The sequence below is a fragment of the Epinephelus lanceolatus genome, chromosome 3, assembly GCF_041903045.1.
Source record: "Epinephelus lanceolatus isolate andai-2023 chromosome 3, ASM4190304v1, whole genome shotgun sequence".
Lineage (NCBI taxonomy): Eukaryota > Metazoa > Chordata > Actinopteri > Perciformes > Serranidae > Epinephelus > Epinephelus lanceolatus.
Window position 1 is genome coordinate 19,148,988 of NC_135736.1, and position 19,598 is coordinate 19,168,585.

At 42.4% G+C, this 19,598-nt stretch overlaps 1 protein-coding gene across 1 annotated transcript; it reads left to right on the forward strand.

Annotated features, from left to right (window-relative positions):
• Nucleotides 1–739: 739 nt before the first annotated feature.
• On the forward strand, nucleotides 740–18,617 carry epn3b (epsin 3b). Its single transcript, XM_078166072.1, has 12 exons — nucleotides 740–1,123; nucleotides 5,391–5,633; nucleotides 5,896–6,054; nucleotides 6,732–6,815; nucleotides 7,192–7,489; nucleotides 9,779–9,897; nucleotides 10,642–10,728; nucleotides 15,439–15,562; nucleotides 15,651–15,821; nucleotides 15,937–16,026; nucleotides 16,510–16,803; nucleotides 16,888–18,617. Exons 2-12 carry the CDS (start codon nucleotides 5,565–5,567, stop codon nucleotides 17,178–17,180), a joined length of 1,788 nt encoding a protein of 595 aa, XP_078022198.1. The 5' UTR covers nucleotides 740–1,123; nucleotides 5,391–5,564; the 3' UTR covers nucleotides 17,181–18,617.
• Nucleotides 18,618–19,598: the final 981 nt, after the last annotated feature.

Genomic DNA, 19,598 nt, shown 5'->3' on the forward strand with positions numbered 1-19,598 from the left:
GACCACCATGGGCTCTAGAGGCTTCAGCCGCTCTGCCCCTCCGCCTCTAGAACTCTTCACCGCGACATTCGCAATATTTACTCCCTTTCCACCTTCAAACCCGTCTGAAAACACACCTTTTCAAGCTGCCATATTCGGTCTGAATGGAGACACACACATCGTGCTCTGATGATGATTTTTTACCTAATATTTATAATTATGATTATTGTCGAGTCATTTTATTAACTTTTACTGTATATTACTTAATTGTTTGACCTTATGATCCATGGACACATTGCTGCTTGTTTGTTTTAACTGTGTCTTGTAAGGTGTCCTTGAGTGCTCCAAGAGGCTCCTATAAATAAAATGAGTTATTATTATTGTTGTTATTCATCTCTATCTATCTGGCAGGTTTATGCTCTGATGGAAGACCTGGTAGATAACCTGTGTGACCTGATGGATGACCTTAATGAGGGAAACACAGAAGCACTACACACACAATACTAACACGTGAGAGCAGGCTGAGGAGCCTACACATGAATGTTTTATTCCTAATTCTGTCGTTTTTATACCTTTTATTTTGTTGTGACATCAATAAAGTTTTTGTTCCTCCGTGGACTTACATTCATCCCGTCTCATTCACACTGTCACAAACACACACAGACATACACACACACATCAGCGGATCATAATAGGTTAACAGTACAGCTGACTCTGCAAACGACGCGCCCCCGTCCATGCCTTTGCTTTTACGCTCGCCGTTGTGATCGTGTGTGCTATGCGTGCGTGGCCTGCCGGTGCCGTATGCGTGTGTGGATGGCGCTGCCTGGGTGAGGGAGAGGGAGTGAGTGAGCCGTGTGCTGTGGCTTATCCTTGTCCTATGCGGATTTCACCACTGACTGCCCGCCCGAGCGGCTCGCATCATCCAGGGTAGGCCGGAATCTCAACGGTGACTTTCCCATTCAAGGAAACACTCACTGTTCGGCTGCTCTCTCACGTTTGCCGGATACAGGAGCGGAGGGGATAATTGTGGTTGCCCTGCTTAGCAGATCCCAGCGGAGGGGATATTATCGGGACTTGGAGAGGAGACAGCGAGGAGGCGAGGATGCTCTGTGGACACGGCGAGAGATGAGCAATGGGCAAGGTAAGCGGCGCGCTGAAATGACCGGGGGGGTCAGGTCCTTGGTTTTTTTGTGCCAATAATTCTCACAGTCAGTGGGTATATATATTGCGAGATGCAGTCTGTAGTATGTTGAGCTTTGCTGCGTTCATACATGTAACAAACAGCTCCAGTGGCAGCTGGCCTTGCACAGGAATCTGTGCTACACATGGCAGCCCGCACAGGGAATCCACCGCAAGAGTGTGTATGTGTGTGAGTGTGTGGGGGTGGCGGTGGGGAGAGGGGGAGGCTGGGTAATGCATTATGCAGACCCACAATGTGCGCCCTCCTCCTCCTCTCCATCGCCACCTGAATTGCCGTTACACCTGCCGTCACAGCACGCATGCGCATCCTTAAATGTTGACGACGGGGTGACGTAGGTTTTATGTTGGCGCATCAGAGCCGGGCCATGTCGGCTCATAAGTCGGTGTGATCAAGGTGTAATATTTAAAATGAAAAAGTAGAATTTGCATTGTGCTATTCAGAGGCGTAGATTTCGGGGGGTGCAGGGGACAGGTCCCCCTTAATATTTACCCTCACCCACCCAAATAAAAACATGAAAGTGACACAGGACTTTAATTTTAACAAAATTAAAGACATAATTTAATGCAGAAAAGACACAAATTGGTGCACAAAAAATCACCAAAATGCAGATAATTAAGTGTTTGATGCTCAAATTGTTTTGGGTGGAGGAACCCCAAACCCCCATTTCACAAGATCCCCCCAGTGTTGAATCAAAACGTGTGCCCTTGGTCCTCTTCAAATGATAGCACCCACAGATGACTGTGTCCCTGGAGCTGAGCATCACGACTTGAGTTGATGATTTCACCAGCTGACTCTTGTCTGAGTTGCTCCATGTTGATATAGTGACTGTGGCTCAGAGTGAATTAATGAGTCATTTGAACGTAGAGCTCATAGTTGTTGTCATTGTAGTCAAGTTGTTGCGTTACCCTCAGCTCCACAGTTTGTCCCTGGATGATTTCATAACCACTGTCTGTCTCTGTGATGCGTGAGACTCGATCAAATACAAACGCTAAAACGGAGCTGCACAATATTTAAGAAAAGTCTTATTAACGATACTTCAAGATGGATTTTACTCATGTAACTCTGGTTAAAGAACACAGGCTGGTGTTTGTGGAACTGGGCACATTCATTGTTGCACTCTGACAATTTGTCATAATATCTGAACTTTTTCCTTAGTAGCCTTTCGACACCTCAGTAATCACGTTAAAATACATTTTAAAATAAAATTTTAAAATACATTTCAGAGGGGGGCGGCACGGTGGTGTGGTGGTTAGCACTGTTGCCTCACAGCAAGAGGGTTGCCGGTTCGATCCCGGGTGTGGGAGCCCTTCTGTGCGGAGTTTGCATGTTCTCCCCGTGTCAGCGTGGGTTCTCTCCGGGCACTCCGGCTTCTTCCCACAGTCCAAAGACATGCAGGTTAATTGATAACTCTAAATTGTCCGTAGGTGTGAATGTGAGTGTGAATGGTTGTTTGTCTCTATGTGTCAGCCCTGCGATAGTCTGGCGACCTGTCCAGGATGTACCCTGCCTCTCGCCCGATGCCAGCTCGGATAGGCTCCAGCCCCCCCGCGACCCTCAAGAGGATGAAGCGGTTAGAAGATGAATGAATGAATGAATGAATTTCAGAGGGATCGTTGAAGCCTACTTTTACTTAACAGCTGTAGTTACTCCATACTTTTCAGATGTTACATGACAGAAATCATTTCATAAAATATCACGCACTGTTAAAGATTAAACTTCAGTACATGACGTGGTTAAAACCAACTACAACTTTAAAGTGCAGCTTACATCTCAATGCAGTGATAGTAATTATTAATGTTTTAACAGTGACTAAGGCCACTTTTCATTATGAATAAATTTGCTTTTGATATGTTAACTACATTCTGTTGCTATTAATGCTTCCATACTTTTACATAGGTTAATTTTGGAGTGGATAATTGTTGAAGTGTAGGGTTGCTCTTACATATGATTTGACTTCTTCCACCACCACTGTCACATAGCGACTGTCAGCCTACCCATTACTAGCACACTGAATTTGTGAGGGTCAAATAAAAGGATGGAAAGAGCAATAGTTTCAAACAGCAGCAGCCCTTGATAACCTTTGTATGTGCGTCTATGCCCGAACACAAAGCTGAAGATGATTTTGCAGAAAGGTGATACTGGATGAAGTTGCTGAGCTTCACTTTCTTTTTTATGCCCTTCATTCTCTCTCCCTCTCTCTCTGTCGCTCTCTCGCACATGCACACACTCTCAGACTTGTCCTCCGCTCTGAGTTTTCTGTGTCCCTGCTGTGTGCATCTCGGTTCCTCTGTGCTTCTGCTGATGTTTGCCTTTTCAGCAGGATGAGGCATCCTGTGACATGTTTCAGACTGACAGCCTTTGCAAACTGCTGTGAAGCAGCAGTGGACTGTGATGTTAAAATTAAATCGATCAAAGAGTGGTGCACAAGAGTCTTTAAAAAGTCAGTAATTGTTAAATATGATCATCATTAGTTGTCACGATTACAGCAGTCTTTTAATAATGTTACATTCAGAGCCAAAGGCATGGTTGGATCACAGAGGGGCCTTACTAGTCACAAGCTCAGGACCTTATAAGTCAGAGCTCTTGAACTGATTGACTGTCAGAGGGCTCAGTCAAATGTAGGGGTGTCCTAATCCCAGCTTTTTTATCTGATCCCAGTTCCTTTACACAGAGCATCTACCCATACTTACTCTTATCCACTGTATTTTTTTTCTTATTTATTTATTTATTTATTTATTTTCCATCATAATACAACCACACAGACAAACATAGAATATAACAAACAACTGATAAAATGACTTTGAATGTGTGACTTTGGAGAGGATTTTTTTCTCCATCCCCAGCATAAAAATGTCAGGTGTAGCAGCACTTTCAAATTGTGGTTAGGCTGCAAAATGCTGCTGGGAAAAGACATCAGAAAATGCTGCCACAAATACTGTGAGCACAGGGAAGGCAGAGGACCTTTTATGGGCCCTTTTGTCTCATAATCCAAATGTGGCATAAAAAAAAATAAAAACCAAGTGAAAAAGCATCAGATTATCACAGCATTGCATAACTATTACTTCAAAAAGGGATTTAGTCTCCATTTTCCTCGTTCTTGTAGCTAATATTAACAGATCATCAAATAAAAATATACTGTACCCTTTGAAAAATTTCTAAATTTGTTATACTGTGATTCGTACATAATGTAGGAAATGATCAGTAACTAAAGTACGTTAGGTTTACAGACAAACTCTCTGTGGTGGTTTTGTTGATGCAGATGATGCCCTGATGCACCCAGGGGAAAAAATCTCAGAAACGGAACATTACCTTGTCAGTCAACATGTAACTTAGTTTAGTGAGCCGATGACTGATGAGAGGAGGTTAAGATCAGAGGGGTCGATCACCCCAGTGCAGCTTTGGTTTAGTGAGTAAAGGGTGCTCTGTGTCAGTGAAGGCTTAGTCGCAGGCAGTGGGAGAAGTATCACAGGAACCCTTAATGATCGATTCCCTTGTGTCCTCTCTGAAATATGAATTTGGAAGAGAAAAATAGGTTGTGTGTGTGTGTGTGTGTGTGTGTGTGTGTGTGCATGCATGCATGCGTGCACACAGGCTGCTGCGTGTGTGTGTGTGTTGGCCTGAATAAATTAAGCTGCCAAGAAGCTTCATCAGACACCTGAGTGCCAGAGCTTTTGTATGACCTACTTCCTGAGCGGGCTCCAATTGTGAGCCACTCATTCAGTCACTATCATCAGTCATTGTTTGTATTGCTCAGTGTGTTCATACTGATGTAAACAGCAAAGAAATAAATCATGGAGTGCAGCCGTTACAGTGACTTATTGTTCTTAGCCATGCTAGCAATATGGCCCTGTAAATGACAGTGTTGTCTTCAGGATGAAATGTAATAGCTTGGGTCACATGGAGACAAAAGTTCAACTTGTCCGATACTTTGGTTTCTGACCAAATCCCTGTAAAACTAATGGCAGCTTTAGCTGTAGTTTGTTATTGGTGCTAATTAGCATGCTGAGAATAATCACAATTTAAAATTTTCTTAAGTATCAAAGTAATCTGGTAATAGTTAATAGTATTATTGGATTACACTTACTGTTTACATCCCAAAGGCTCCTGAATGGCAAGAATGACATAAAGTAACTTCTAGATTTTATATTGATTTTAGAATTGATATATCTATATTTAGTCATATATTGTCTCCATCTCTTTCTTCCAGGGGCATCCTTTAAGTCCTGACAGAGAAGAGGAGCCGTCATTGCCATAGCTACCTCTCCTCTCCTCTCCTCCTCCGGTCCACGTTCCCCCTTTCACCCCCTCTCTTCACCTGTTGAGTGTTTGTTTGTTTGCTTTCCGCTTGCTATCCCTCTACATCCTCCGATTACCTGTCGCCATGACAACCTCAGCCCTGCGCCGGCAGGTGAAGAATATTGTGCACAACTATTCAGAAGCAGAGATCAAGGTAGTATAAATGAACAGTATTTTTTTTTTTTTTTTATGCCGTAGCTTTCATGTGTTAGACTTTGAGGAAGGGTAAAGTCACTTAAATGAACACTGACGTCATATCAGATCAACACACATGAGAGCAAAACTCTCCACTGCCTCCTCTCTGTCTTAAGTGTGATGCTTGTAATTGCTCACTTTTTGTGATACAGATATTCTGCGTGTGAATAAAACATTAAATTCATGAAATGTAAATGTGTAAATTCTTTGGTGATGTGTAGGTTCGAGAGGCCACCTCGAATGATCCATGGGGCCCGTCCTCGTCTCTCATGTCAGAGATTGCTGACTTGACCTTCAATGTGGTGGCGTTTGCCGAGGTCATGGGCATGGTGTGGAAACGCCTCAACGACAGCGGCAAGAACTGGAGACATGTCTACAAGGTGACCTTGTGAAAGAATTCTGTCAAATTTGTCAGATTTCTCTGCATTTCTGTCAGCTTACCTTAACTTTAATTATTTCTTTAGCTCCCTTCTGACCACTCACCACCACTTCCCTCCCTTCACTTATCCCCTCTTAAATAATTTATTTAACCGTATTCTCTTGGGTTAACATTTGTGGTTCAGAGTGGAATATCTTGACATCTGTTGATGGATTTCCATTAAATGTACAACAATTATTTAAGGTCTCTAAAGGATATATATTAATGAGTGTGCTGGTCTGTTGACTTTTCTTCCAGTGCCACCAGCAGGTCAAAGTTTCACTTATCCTGTCAAATATTTCAACATTTACTCCATGGATTGGCACAAAATTTGGTACAGATATACATGGCGCACAGATGATGTACCCTGCTGACTTTGGTGATCCTCTGACTTTTCCTTTTTGGCCATCATGAGGTTGACTTTTTAGTTCTGAATGATGTTTTCGCCAACCACAGCTGTACTTTGTGCCATGGTAAACATTACACCTGGCTGTGGACATTCTGTCTTTCGTCTATCCATCTCATTGCATGTATTCCTACACAGTAGATGTATTTGATTATATTAATGTATTTTTCTACAATATGTAGAGTGTAGATTAATTTTGGAGTATCAGTGTGGTAATTAACATTTGACTCCAGGCCCTGACTCTGTTGGATTACCTGCTGAAGACAGGATCAGAGCGAGTGGCCCAACAGTGTCGTGAGAACGCATTCACTATTCAGGTACTGGACTGCAACAAGAGGTGAACCTCAGCAATCTGAATGCCTCAGGAACAGAGATTGGATTGTCATTAGTGTTACCTGGCAACCACTTCTATTTCTGGGGTATAGTAAAGTATAATCAACAAATGCTAAATTAGTATAAAACATTTCCTGATATATATATATATATATATATATATATATATATATATATATATATATATATATATATATATATACTCTGAATGTCTGTTATAATTTCTAAACGAACTGTCATGTTCCTGAGGACCAGATTACTGATGTTTTCCTGCAACTTTTTAACCACAACTTGAGTAGTACTTTTTTTCTTAAAGTTCAAGTTGATCATGAAAATCTTTTTTGTCTATGTGTGGTTCAGACGCTACGAGACTTCCAGTATGTGGACCGTGATGGCAGAGATCAGGGGGCCAACGTGAGAGAAAAAGCACGCCAACTGGTGTGTCTCCTCCGGGATGAGGAGCGGCTCCGCCAGGAGAGAAGTCAAGCCCTGAAGACCAAGGAGCGAATGGCTGGGGGAGGCAGTGGTGGGGGCGGAGGGGTGTACGGAGGGATACCGCCATCCTATCACCCAGGCAGACGAACAAGCCAGCCCAGCATGGCTGTTCTGTACGGGGAGGAATTCAGCCGCTCCAGAGGCTCTCCATCCTCTTTTAACTGTGAGTGTTCTGGGTATTTAAACCTGCAATGACTGATTTCTTTTTATGCCACTTGGAGGCAGCAGAAACAAGTTGCAAATACAATATTTACACATCATCACCTTTTGGATCAGTATGTTGAATTTGTCAACAAACAATTACTTATTTGTACATCCAGCAGTTACAGAGCATTAGTTTTCATTTGGAGTCATGTGTCTGTCTGTCCACCTGATGAATGTAAGTCCAATATTCAATCTCCCCAACTTGGGAAATATCTTACTCTTTGGCTAAGTTAGTCGCTAACTATGTCTGTCTGCTGTTTTGGCGCTGAGACAATAGTGTGCAGTGGATTTGTACAACTCCATGTGTTTGAAAACACTTCTTATGAAGCTTAAATCTCACCTGTGGTCACTTTCTCGTTTTCTGGTGCAGTATCTTCTTCGCCTCATTGTGGTGCACTAAGCCAGTGGTTCTCAACATTTTTTGTGTCAAAGACCTCTAAAGTGATGCAGATTAGGTCACAGACCCCTATGTGATAATATTTTATTTTTAGGGACCTCCATCCGAAAAGATTTGGGTTGTTAGATATGATTATCACCAGAATTCTATAGTTGTCAACTACCATTGAGGAGATAACTGTTGACGAAGTAAAACCTACGACCAGAATAGTCACTCTTATGACTCTTAAGGCCTTTGCACACTGAGTCTGTTTTTGTTCATCGCACATCAAAAAATAAAAATGATCTCACATTGTGTCAATCACATATGCACACTGAGTTCGAAAGGTTTGATTATCTGCGTTTTTCGCATCTGTCAAAAGCCTGTTTGACCAAGAATCAGTGAACAAAATGTGTTGGCGGGCCACAGCGACAAGACAGGAACGTGGCGCACAGAATCATTTCATAACTTAGCTCACTTTCAACAGGTCAGATAGTAATAATTAGGTGGATGATGAAGAAGAGGTGGAGGATGTGGACCGCACAGAACAGTAAAACACATCGTAATCAGTGTGCAAGCTTTCTATGCTTAACATCCGAATAAAACGGATGCAGTTTTTCCATTGGATTTTGGATTAATGCAGAAAATAAGCTCTGTGGCAAACAAACGTTTATGATACTTACACGTTTTGTTCAGCAATATAATCTTCATAAATGAACATCACTTTATGATTTTCGAGGGCTTAATGCAAACCCCAGAAGTAATAACGCTAGCATTAGGCTATAAACGAACTACACCACAGTTGCACGACGTGATGACAGTCTGTAGTTTCATTTCACTACTTGTCAGCAACCGCCTTTTTTAAGACACATAAGAGCTTTAAAATACCTGGCTGGCATATTTACTGACATATTTTATGTTGCCGAACAACACATGAAAGTCTCACAAGCTTATGTTAACCGCAGACCTAATTTCAGGCATCTGACAACCCAGTGACTTGGAGATGAGGGGACCATGAGTGCTAAAATGCTAACTCATTTCCAGGTTTTAGGATTTATTATTTGGGCAGTCTATTTAGTGGTCAAAGGTCAAGGTCACTGTGACCTCACAAAACATGTTTATGGCCGGAATGAAGGACAACACATCACACAAATGTCTAATAGGATAAAATAATGTAGTGATAAAATTTCAAATCTAAAAGGTCAAAGGTCAACTTAAATGTGACATCATAATGTTCTGCACAAAATACTTTCCTGGACATTATCCAACATCATAAATCAGGAACAGACGCGGAAACATTTGGTCAGATACTGAATTGGTGACTCTAATCTTGGGTGCCCACCTTAAACTCTGCTGATTGTACAGATCTTCTGTGTTGCCGGGGGGAAGATGTGTGTGAAGCATCCATGTTGTCACAGACATGGATGTAAACTGTAACTGCAACTTGACAGGTGCACAGAGACATACAACCTTAAAGTGGTAATTCTGGTTTTCATGATGTTATTTGATATGTTAGTATTATAGAGAAAAAATATTAAAGCCTGTTTAAAGTCTAAAGTTATCTGGAGCACTGAACAGCTTATTTCGTGTGCTGGCGATTAATAAATGGATGAAGTGTTAAAAATACACACTTGTATTCAGGCTGATCCCTAATGAAATGCATTTTGCGCTGTAGCCCAGCACTCTGGACAATCTGCCACATAGATTATCAATACTGCAGTGTAGGCCTGAAAATATTCAAATTGGCCCCACACTTCCTGTGCTCTGTGTCTCTTTGCGTCCGCTCATGCACCCCCACGTCAATCTGACCATTTCTCCGCACGCACTGTCATGTCTTCCTCCCTCAAACTCCCTCACTTGTTCCCTCTGCAGCCTCATCCTCGTCTCCTCGTGCCGCCTCAGACCTGGAGCAGGCTCGACCTCAGACAAGCGGCGAGGAGGAGCTGCAGCTCCAGCTGGCTCTAGCCATGAGCAGGGAGGAGAGTCAGAAGGTAAAACAACACACACACGTTATGATAATGTGTAATCTCCTTGAGCGTGTGACAGCATACCCTCCCTCCACACAGATGCTCTTCCCCTGCAATCGAGCCACACATGTCTTATTGCCTCTTGATGATTCCAGTAATGAAAATGTTGTTACAAACGCTCTGAACATTCGCCCACCTTCATCTAGCTAGCCCTTCCTTCCCCTGTTACCATAGAGATGGATGAAGACATACAACCACAGATTGCTTTAAGCCTTAAGCCAAAAGGAGCATGAGCAGGTACACACACACACTCAGATACCCACTTCACTCCTTACCATTCAGTGTCAGCATTTATTAACCCTCCAGTGCGTGACATGGCTCTTACAGCTTTACTAAAATGCTTCTCTGTGGCCTTCCAATGACTTTCTACCTAACTTTCCTCTTCCTGAGCCAGTTTCTCCCACTCCAAGACCTCTGCTGTATCTTCCACTGGCTTTCAAACATACATCTCTCTTTTCTCTCACAAGATATGTTTAAACTTCTCCATAAAAAACATCCTCTGCATCATCTCCTGCTCTAAACCAGCCTCTGTTCTTTGTCAACTAAATATTTCAACAGCACAAAAAAGCCACCAGCGCTGCCTTCGTTTTGTTGGGCCAAACCAAAGACTATCTCACTAACGCTGGTGTGTATGTGCATGAGTGCGTGTGCATCCACGCTCATAGCCGTGGCAGTAATGTTGATGATGTCACGATGCCGCCCCTGCAGGAGCAGTGCTGTCGCCAAGGAGACGAGTCTCTGTTACAGAAGGCCCTGGATGAGAGCAGGAGAGAGAGTCAGTCGGGGACACAGGAGGTGAGTTTTTAAAATGTGTGTGCTGTACAGTATGAGTGTGGGTGCATGCGTGCTACATGAGTGTTTGTGTGTGCATGGAGAGGTGGGCGGGTGCATTTGTAGGTGGTTTTTTGGCAGGCATTTAGAGAATGAAGTGGAGTTTATAGTGTGGACTGTGGGATATGGAGGGAAACGAGACAAAAAGACATGGATCAGCATAATGAGGGAGGTTTGAGAGAGAAACGGTGAAGAGCTGAGAGAGGAGAAAGAGGTGCCTGCTGAATGATAATGACTTTGTCTTGTCTAACCTTGAGCTCAGCATGACATTTCCCTGAAAGCATACTCCTTATCGTGTTGCACGCAAGCCCCTTTACTCATTGGCCTGTCAACAAGCCAATCAGAGTCACCAGCTGTCTTATGTAAAGGTCCTCATGGCTGGTAATTGGTCATATTATGCTGCTTATCGCAGAAATCCTGGCACTTTCAGGTGCCCCATAGAAAAAGCAAAGATATAAAGACCAGGGAAAAAACAGCGAAAGCGAGCTTCTAAATGGCTTTCTGACTGATGTAATTCCTGATATATTCACAAGTCAGATAGATCGATGTTATATATCATCGTGTCTTGTATCACCACACATTCAAATGTGACATTTAATTTATGGCCTTTTATCTGATGCCTTAGTGTACAATTTGCAAAGGGTGTAGCAAGATTAAATTCTTAAAGATCCCCATTGGATATGGTTTAAGAGATATAGAAATAAATTATAGCTGCTGTGCAGCGATGGGTCGGGTCCGGGCATTTTTAGGCAATTCTGAGCAACAAGCAGAAGAATTGGAAGACATTTAGGAATTTAGCAACACAATCTGCCTTTTGCATCAGCTGAAGCTTGAACTCACAACCTCTGAGACTATGAATCAATTTCTCATTGAGCTAATTAGTCAGTGACAATTCATGTGTAGCTTCACAAATTGACTAAGCCAGGCGTGCAGGTTTAGCAGCCGTCCATGGATGGAAAAGCAGATTTCAAATCACTGTAAAAAATTCAGTTATCGAAACAAAAATCTGAAAATACACATATTGCATCTAGACAGCATGGAGATGTTGGTAATTTGTTTTAACAATGATTGATTTGCTTCATAAGTGAAAAACTGATGTTTAACTAGTTGAGCTATGTGCAAAGTGAGAAGCCTCAGATGGCTTCACACTGAAGTATTGACACTGGATCTTAGTGCAAAGTTTATTTTCAAGCATGAGAAGGCAGATTTTCTAGCAGAAAAAAAACTTGAAGATGCTGCACAGTGATCAGTCACGCTCAGGCAATTTTAAGCAATAAGCTGAATTTACAGCTGAGGATATCTGGCATGAGACTGGACCTTTGTGCAAAGTTTGGTGAGTTTTCACCCATGGGAAATATGATTTCCTTGGAAGAAGAAGACAAAAGAAGAAGAAGAAGAAGAAGAAGAAGAAGAAGAAGAAGAAGAAGAAGAAGAAGAAGAAGACTGACCCAAAACACACCTAGTAGATGACATCTGCCTTGCTGAGGAAGCTGAAGGTGAAGGTGATGGACTGGCCAAGTATGTATCCAGCCCTAAACTCACCTGTGCACCTGTGGGGCATCCTCAAGCTGAAGGTGGGGTAGCGCAAGGTGTCTTCACATCCATCTGCTCCATGATGTCATCATGGAGGAGTGGGAGAGGATTCCTGAAGCAACCTGTGAGCTCTGGTGAATTCCATGCCCAAAAGGGTTAAGGCAGTGCTAGATAATAATGGTTGGCACACAAAATATTGACACTTTAGGCACAATTTGGACATGTTCACTGTGGGGTGTACTCACTTATGTTTCCAGCTGTTTAGATGTTGATGGCTGTGTTTTGAGTAATTTTCAGAGGAAGGTTAATCTATGCTACTATACAAGCTGTACACTGACTACTTTAAGTTATATCAAAGTGTCATTTCTATAGTGTTGTCCCATGAAAAGATATAATGAAATATTTGCAAAAATGGGAGGGGTGTCCTCACTTATGTGAGATACTGTATACAGTACATGGAACTACTGTTTCTGTCTGAATGAAAGCATGGATTTATCCACATTGTTGTAATCATGATGTTTACACGCTACATGTCTATGTATGTACAATGTGGTAGATATAATTTAAATTAACAATACTTCTTAAAATATTAGGTGCCCACTTTTAAGTACTTATTTATGTGCTAAAATGAAATTACTTGATAATCTTATATAAAAAGGGTTTTTGTTATATAAAAGGGTTTAATGACCTAATACGAGCCCTCACTTGATAATGCCAACCTCATATGTTGACGTATGGTGTGACGTTAGAAGGATATTTTATGATGTGAAAATTCTAGTTTGCATTTAAATCACCCAAAGGCTTACAACTGATAAAGAAAGGCTGCTGCCGTATAAAATAGTTTTAGTTATATCAACATTTTGTATATACTGTGCTGTATGTACACAAATCGGATGTCAGTGTTGTTACCATATGCGCAGGGTGTTTTCAGGTTGAACAGTAAACAAGATCAGCTGACTGCGCTGCTGTCTACTTTGCTGTGAGATGCTGCTCTGCCAACTGCTGCACAGTCATCTGAAGAGTGGAGTCCAGATGCAGCCTGAAAAACAGTTTCTGAATCCCCTCAAGCAATTTTTACTTTTTGCACTATGTCATGTAATCTCATGCTAACATACACGCACTACCAAACAAAAAAAGTATAATGGTATGGTACACATCTGTGTTACCTAATATTGGCTTTCTAATATATTAACCAGCCCAATGAGTGATTAGATAACTCACAAGGACACCAGTGAAATATTGTGCGTATTAATTCTCAAAGGAAATGACATAGCTTTTAAAGTGAGCTAACCTTTTCCTGGTAGGTGCACAGAGACAGCACTGTCAGTGTGGTATTAGTTCAATCAGGGGAGACTCGTTTTTATGGTAAAAGAATATTTATTAACATGTGAAGGTATGAATAAGAATGTGGAAAGTCTTTGGCGATTAGACCCCGTAGAGATGGTTTGATTTAAGGAGGGTGATTAATCCATAGTCGAAATGAGAAGTTCTTCAACCCATGAAGAAGCAGATAACTATCCAGAGAGGTATCTTTAATGACAGTTACACTTGTTCTGTCTCAGCTACTTCATTTAAAGGGATATGTTGCCGATTTTCAACAAGCTCTGTATCGTAACAGTGTGAGTGGTATGTGCAAATGAACTGTGGTAAACTTCCCAATCGTCTTACCAGCGCCCAGGTTTCCTTGCTGATCTCCCAGCTCAAATCTGTCAGATGGGACTGTTGCTCCAACTACTGATTGTACTTCTCATTTTCATACCCCTGCCACCACTGGCACAGAGAGTACAGAAGCAGACAGAGAGAGAGACGCCCCTCTTTCTCAAACTCAGACCAAACTCCAACAGTAAACTAAGCAGCGCTGATAAATTATAAAGTTTCTGTTACTGTTACTATTTCTCAGCTAAAATATCTTCAGAAACATATTTTGTTTGTACTGTTTGGCTGTAATACGAGACTTTGTGAAACAGGAAGTAGGCACCATACTGTTTCCTGTATTGTAAAAACAGAGGCTGAAAATACTGAGCTCAATCACTAAAACTGCACAGTGCTGATCAAATATGAACCAATATTATGTTCCTGCGTTGCATTTGTTGCAAGCCAGTAGGGCTGTACCCAACTCATAATTACATCTGGCAGATCAGATTTTGCTGTTTAATCAAAATATTTAACTATTTGTTCCTTTATTTAGATATAGAGATTTAAAAGTTTGAACAGGCTTCAGCAGGATGTTCAGGCTGACAGTGACATTCAAGTAATATAGTAAACAAGCTAACTAGGCTAACGACAGATTTGAAATGTGCAACAACATTTTTTGCTGACACTAGATATGAAACAAAAGCCAGAGGCAGTATCATATTGAGTTACTCTGAGCTGTAAATCACCACTTCTAAGCAGAGGGCAGAGGATGATGTTATTTCAGAGCCTTATGGTGCAAAGCCTCTCCTCCTACAGGCAGCTGCACTGTGTCTGCAGCTGTCTGTACCAAGTAGCAGCATGAAAGTAAAGAGTGCTCATGCTGCAGAAGTATCTGTGGACCAAAACGTCCCCATAAGTACACTACACAGACCACTGACTGGCAAAAAAAACACTAGACTACTTGACTTGAAGCAATCTCAGTCGACTGAGGGGTCTCAGACTGATGATTCAAACTTCTGACTTTCAATCTGTCCGCCATCTTGTTTCCTGTATCAGAACAGACAAGCTTGCATGATGTCATCCACCAGCAAGAGTGTTTATTGGTTCGGTGCAGCAGAGTGCATTTTGGTAGTTGTATGTTTTCTACCTCTTGAGTAAAAGCGAATGCCACAGCCCTTTGTCTCTATTTTCTCAGATCATGTGGCACCAATGTTAAAAGTATTTGCATCACTCTACTGCATAGACAGCCCATTTTTTATAAAAGGACCATGTCTTTAGCAGTGAAATACTTCTTTAACAAATGTCAAAATTGTGTTTTAAGTAATTGTCATACTATACAATCACAGTAATTGGCAGTTCCCATACTCCTCTCTACAGATCATGACAGGGTTTGATATGTTTACTCTTACTGAGAGTTTTGCGTGTTTCACAAACACAGTAACCCAGTAACATAGACTTGAGAATATTTGGCACAGATTTACAGAAAGGTTTTGTCTCCCTCTGTAGTCTGCAATGCTCGACCTAGTGGACATATTTGGCCCCTCATCTGAGGCCGCACCTCAGCCTACTGACCCGTGGAACTCTGCCCAACCCACCAGTGACATCACCTCTGACCCCTGGGACTCTGTAGGTGGGTGGTTTATCACAGACACACCCATTCTGTGTTTGTGTGTTTTTATACTTCACACTAAATATTGTGTTTTGTGTCTGTGTCACAGCGGTCCACTCCAGCACACCTGTGATCGGTAGCCCTTGGACGGCCCCTCCCTCATCTTCCAACGCATCCAATCCTTGGGCTCCATGTGCAGACTCACACACAGACCCCTGGGAAACGGCGCCTGTCTCCTCCAGTCCTGTCAATCATGCGTGGGACAGCCCAACAGACGGAGGTATTTTTCAGAAACACCAGCCTCATTAAAACTTACACACTTCATAATACCTGTCAAAGAAAATATAAGCGCTGCACTCTGCCTAAGATTCTACTGTTTTTAATTTGACATGCAGGTGGTGATGGAAAAGATCTGTTTGCTGCTCAGGAAGAGGAGAAACAAGATGTTCCTCAAGTGTCCTCTCCTACACCTGCTAGTCCCACAGGTACTGAGTACAAGACAGAAGTACTGTGGATTTGACTGTACATTTCATCTTACCAAAGCAATTAGTCTTCTGCACTGACAGTGGATGGAATGGAAAAAAACACTTGCTCCAGCATGAGCTCATAGACAGCAGGTAGACTGATAGAATACACAAGATAACAAAGGAGGAAAGAAGGAAAACAAAGGTAGTCTACTGTGGTGTTTGATTGTGTCACATTTAGCATATGCACTATACCACAATGCATTAAATGTCCCAGGGACAAGGACACTTGTACAATAATAATGTAATCTAATCCTATAACGCTGTAACAAATTCCCATATCACCTTCGTGAAACTTAAAACCTTAGATTATCGATACTGATATTGGAGTATTGTGCATCTCATGCTGGGATTTCCTGTACTCTATCAGCTATGCTTCATATTGCATTATATCCTCTCAATAATCATTTTTTTAAAACCTTGTGTTTTCTGTTCCTGATGCAGATGCAGAATTGTTTGGTGTAAAGGCGGACTCTGACCTGTTTGCTGGAGCAGATTCCAAGCCAGATCCATTTGGGAGCGACCCACCAGTAAAACCCCAGGTCAATGGGCGAGAGTCATCTAGCCCAGAGATGTTTGATTTGTCCCGGCTAGCACCCCCGCTCAGCGCCCCACCTACACGTGTATGTCGAACCCCGGAGGCCTTCCTAGGACCCACTGGGGCCTCTCTGGTCAATTTAGACGCTCTGATACCCTCCAACCCCCCTAGCAAGACGCACAACAACCCCTTCCTCTCAGGTAACTATTCAAAAACTCACACACTGTACGTACACATTATTGAGGAATTACTAAAAAGTTTTCCACCCAATTCTGTCTTCTCAGGTCTGAGTGCTCCGTCTCCAACCAACCCCTTCCACTGCGACCAGCCTCGCCTCACCCTCAACCAAATGCGACCATCGTCTACATCCCCATTACCCCCCCACATGCTCTCCTACAGCCCATCGCTGCCTCTCCCTCTGCCCCACCAGCCACCCATTCTCCCCTCCTCTCTTACACAACCTCCCGCTGGACTCCTGGACCTTCCCTCCAACCTCCCGCAGCCCCTGCTCCCCCTTTCTCCACGACCGGTGCAGCGCACTCAATCACAGACACACAGCCACAACCCTTTCCTCTGAGACCTCCTGCATCTTTCCAGCTCTGGTCTGCAGAGGGAGACAACAGGATGGACTCTTTTTGGATTAATCTATGCCGACTACAATGAGACTAGTTTAAATGAGCCTGAACTGGACTGCGGATCCTGGTCTGATGTCATTGTGCACACTTGAAGCGGATAAAACTCGGACTGGATGTATTTGTGTCTGTCTAATGACACATCAGCTGCTATATAACCTGAACTCTTGAAGAAAAGCTAACACACACACACACATACGCACACACACATGCACTCAGGCGCACTTAAGGGTGCATAGACACAAACATGCACACACCACCAAACTAACAGGGTGTATCTCAACAGTCCCTTCGATGCCTTTGCCCCATCCACAGTGACAAGTCTGAGCACCCACAGAGCCAGAACTGTTCCTTTAGAAGATCGTGATGAAGCCACATACTTTGATTGTCCACCAAGATTCACCAGGATCCTTACCTCTGCTGCTTCACCGACGAAAGCATGAATGCATCCCACCCCCCAAGACTCCAAACTATTCTATTCTGTGGAGCACCTGAGGCGAGTTCTTCAAATAAATCCTCTTTTTCTGACGAGTCAAATTGTATCTTGAGCTTTGTTGGCACAAATGAATCACCGCAGAAAGCCCAAAAATGCGTTACTGTTAGATTCAAGACAGCAATCAGCACTGTTCAAGAACTAATTGACTCAGGTATTCCTTCCCACATACGGTATACATGATGATATCTATTTTGCATTGCCTTGTTACCTTGCAAGCTCAACAGCATCTGGTCCTGAGTTAGTTACGTTATTTGTCGTAGTCACCCCAAGAGGATTCAGGTGGAATCAAAACTGGACTAAACCAGCCTAATCTTAACCTTACTTTCTCAATCTGGACCTAAACTGATTACTGATTGTACCCTATCGGACCCGCGTGCCTGTCTCTACAGCTGACCCACAATGCATTCCTGGCTGGTTCATATTGGCGCCATGAAGGAGGACCTCAGGGAGACCGCTCTGTCCCTTCTCCAGTGAAATTCAAGTGAATTAGTGAATGGAAAGGCATTTGTCTACGGATAAAACGACAGGGAGATTAATGATTTTATGTCAGATATGAGCATTAAAGTGAAGAATGATGAGAATAGATAAAGGAGGGGGGAGGAGTAAAAGAAAGATGAATAGAAATAAAGTACAAATGATTACAGATGATAAGCTGATGTATTGAGCAATAGCTCATCTACTCCGCTCCTCCTTTTCTTCGGTGTTAGGAACAGACGATACGTTTGGTCATCACTGCACTGAACCTGGACTTGAATGTGAAATGCCTGCCTATAGATACACACAGGCTTAGTACATATGTATTTAACAGAATGATACCTATATATCAGGTATCAGGCCTATAAGTATTATGAAATATTATACCAATAAATGAATGGTGTTTGCATTATAATCTCTCAAGCGTTCATATGATTGATTGATGAGTTATTCATTCTTTTTCCCCCATTCGTTACAGTGAAAACACACTGAATAAGAAGCGATGTGAAGTTATATGCAGCAATATATGTTCAGAAAGGACTCCTTTGTACTTATGCTACTGTTGTGCTACGTTTTAGCATGCAGCCACAGGTATCTGCTACACTGGCTGCTGTTCAGCAAAACTTACATAGTCTCACTTTAAGGCCCCAGTGTGCTTGAAACAAAGACGCTAGAATTGAACATCAGTCACAGACGAAGCAGTAAAGCACAAAGCCCTTTATAGTAAAAATGCAAATACATCAGCATTTATCAGAAGTATCAGGTATATTAAAAATCCCAATGTTTGCTTGCGTACTTGCTCACTTGTCTACTTGCTTTCGTGTTCTTGCTCACTTGCCAACCTATTTTGTGTACTTGCTCATTTGCATACTTGCATTCTTTCCTACCTACCTACCAGCTTAATTGCTGTCATGCTCACTTGCTTATTCACTCACTTGCATACTTGTTTACTTGCCCACTTGCATACTTGCCCACCTGCATACTTGCTTACTTGTGGACTTGCTAACTAGCCTAGCTGCTCACATGCGTACATGCGTACATTTGTGTTATGCTCACTTGCTTACTTGCCCACTTGCCTATTTGCCTACCTGCATACTTGCTTATTTGCTCATCGGCCTTCCTGCTTTCTTGCATACTTGTGCACTTGCATACTTACTTAGATAGTTTCTTCACACTTCTAAAACCAAACCAAAAGCCCTTGACATGTGGGATATAATGACACATGAGTAACCAATCTGGTTATCCATGTCTCTGATTCTTACACAGCAGTCTGTACAAAAAAAAACTGTGTGGGTCTCAAAGTAAGTGACAGCCAGCAGTTTGAGTTCATGATATGACTGTGAGCATAGCCTGCAGATTCCTCTGGAAATCAGGTGTTTATTGCAGTATGACC

Bases quoted from the DNA above. Each gene is read 5' to 3' on its own strand.
- epn3b (XM_078166072.1), top strand. From the start codon at position 5,565: ATGACAACCTCAGCCCTGCGCCGGCAGGTGAAGAATATTGTGCACAAC. The intron at 5,634-5,895 runs GTAGTATAAATG...GGTGATGTGTAG, and splicing joins ATTCAGAAGCAGAGATCAAG to GTTCGAGAGGCCACCTCGAA. The intron at 10,729-15,438 runs GTGAGTTTTTAA...CTCCCTCTGTAG, and splicing joins GTCAGTCGGGGACACAGGAG to TCTGCAATGCTCGACCTAGT.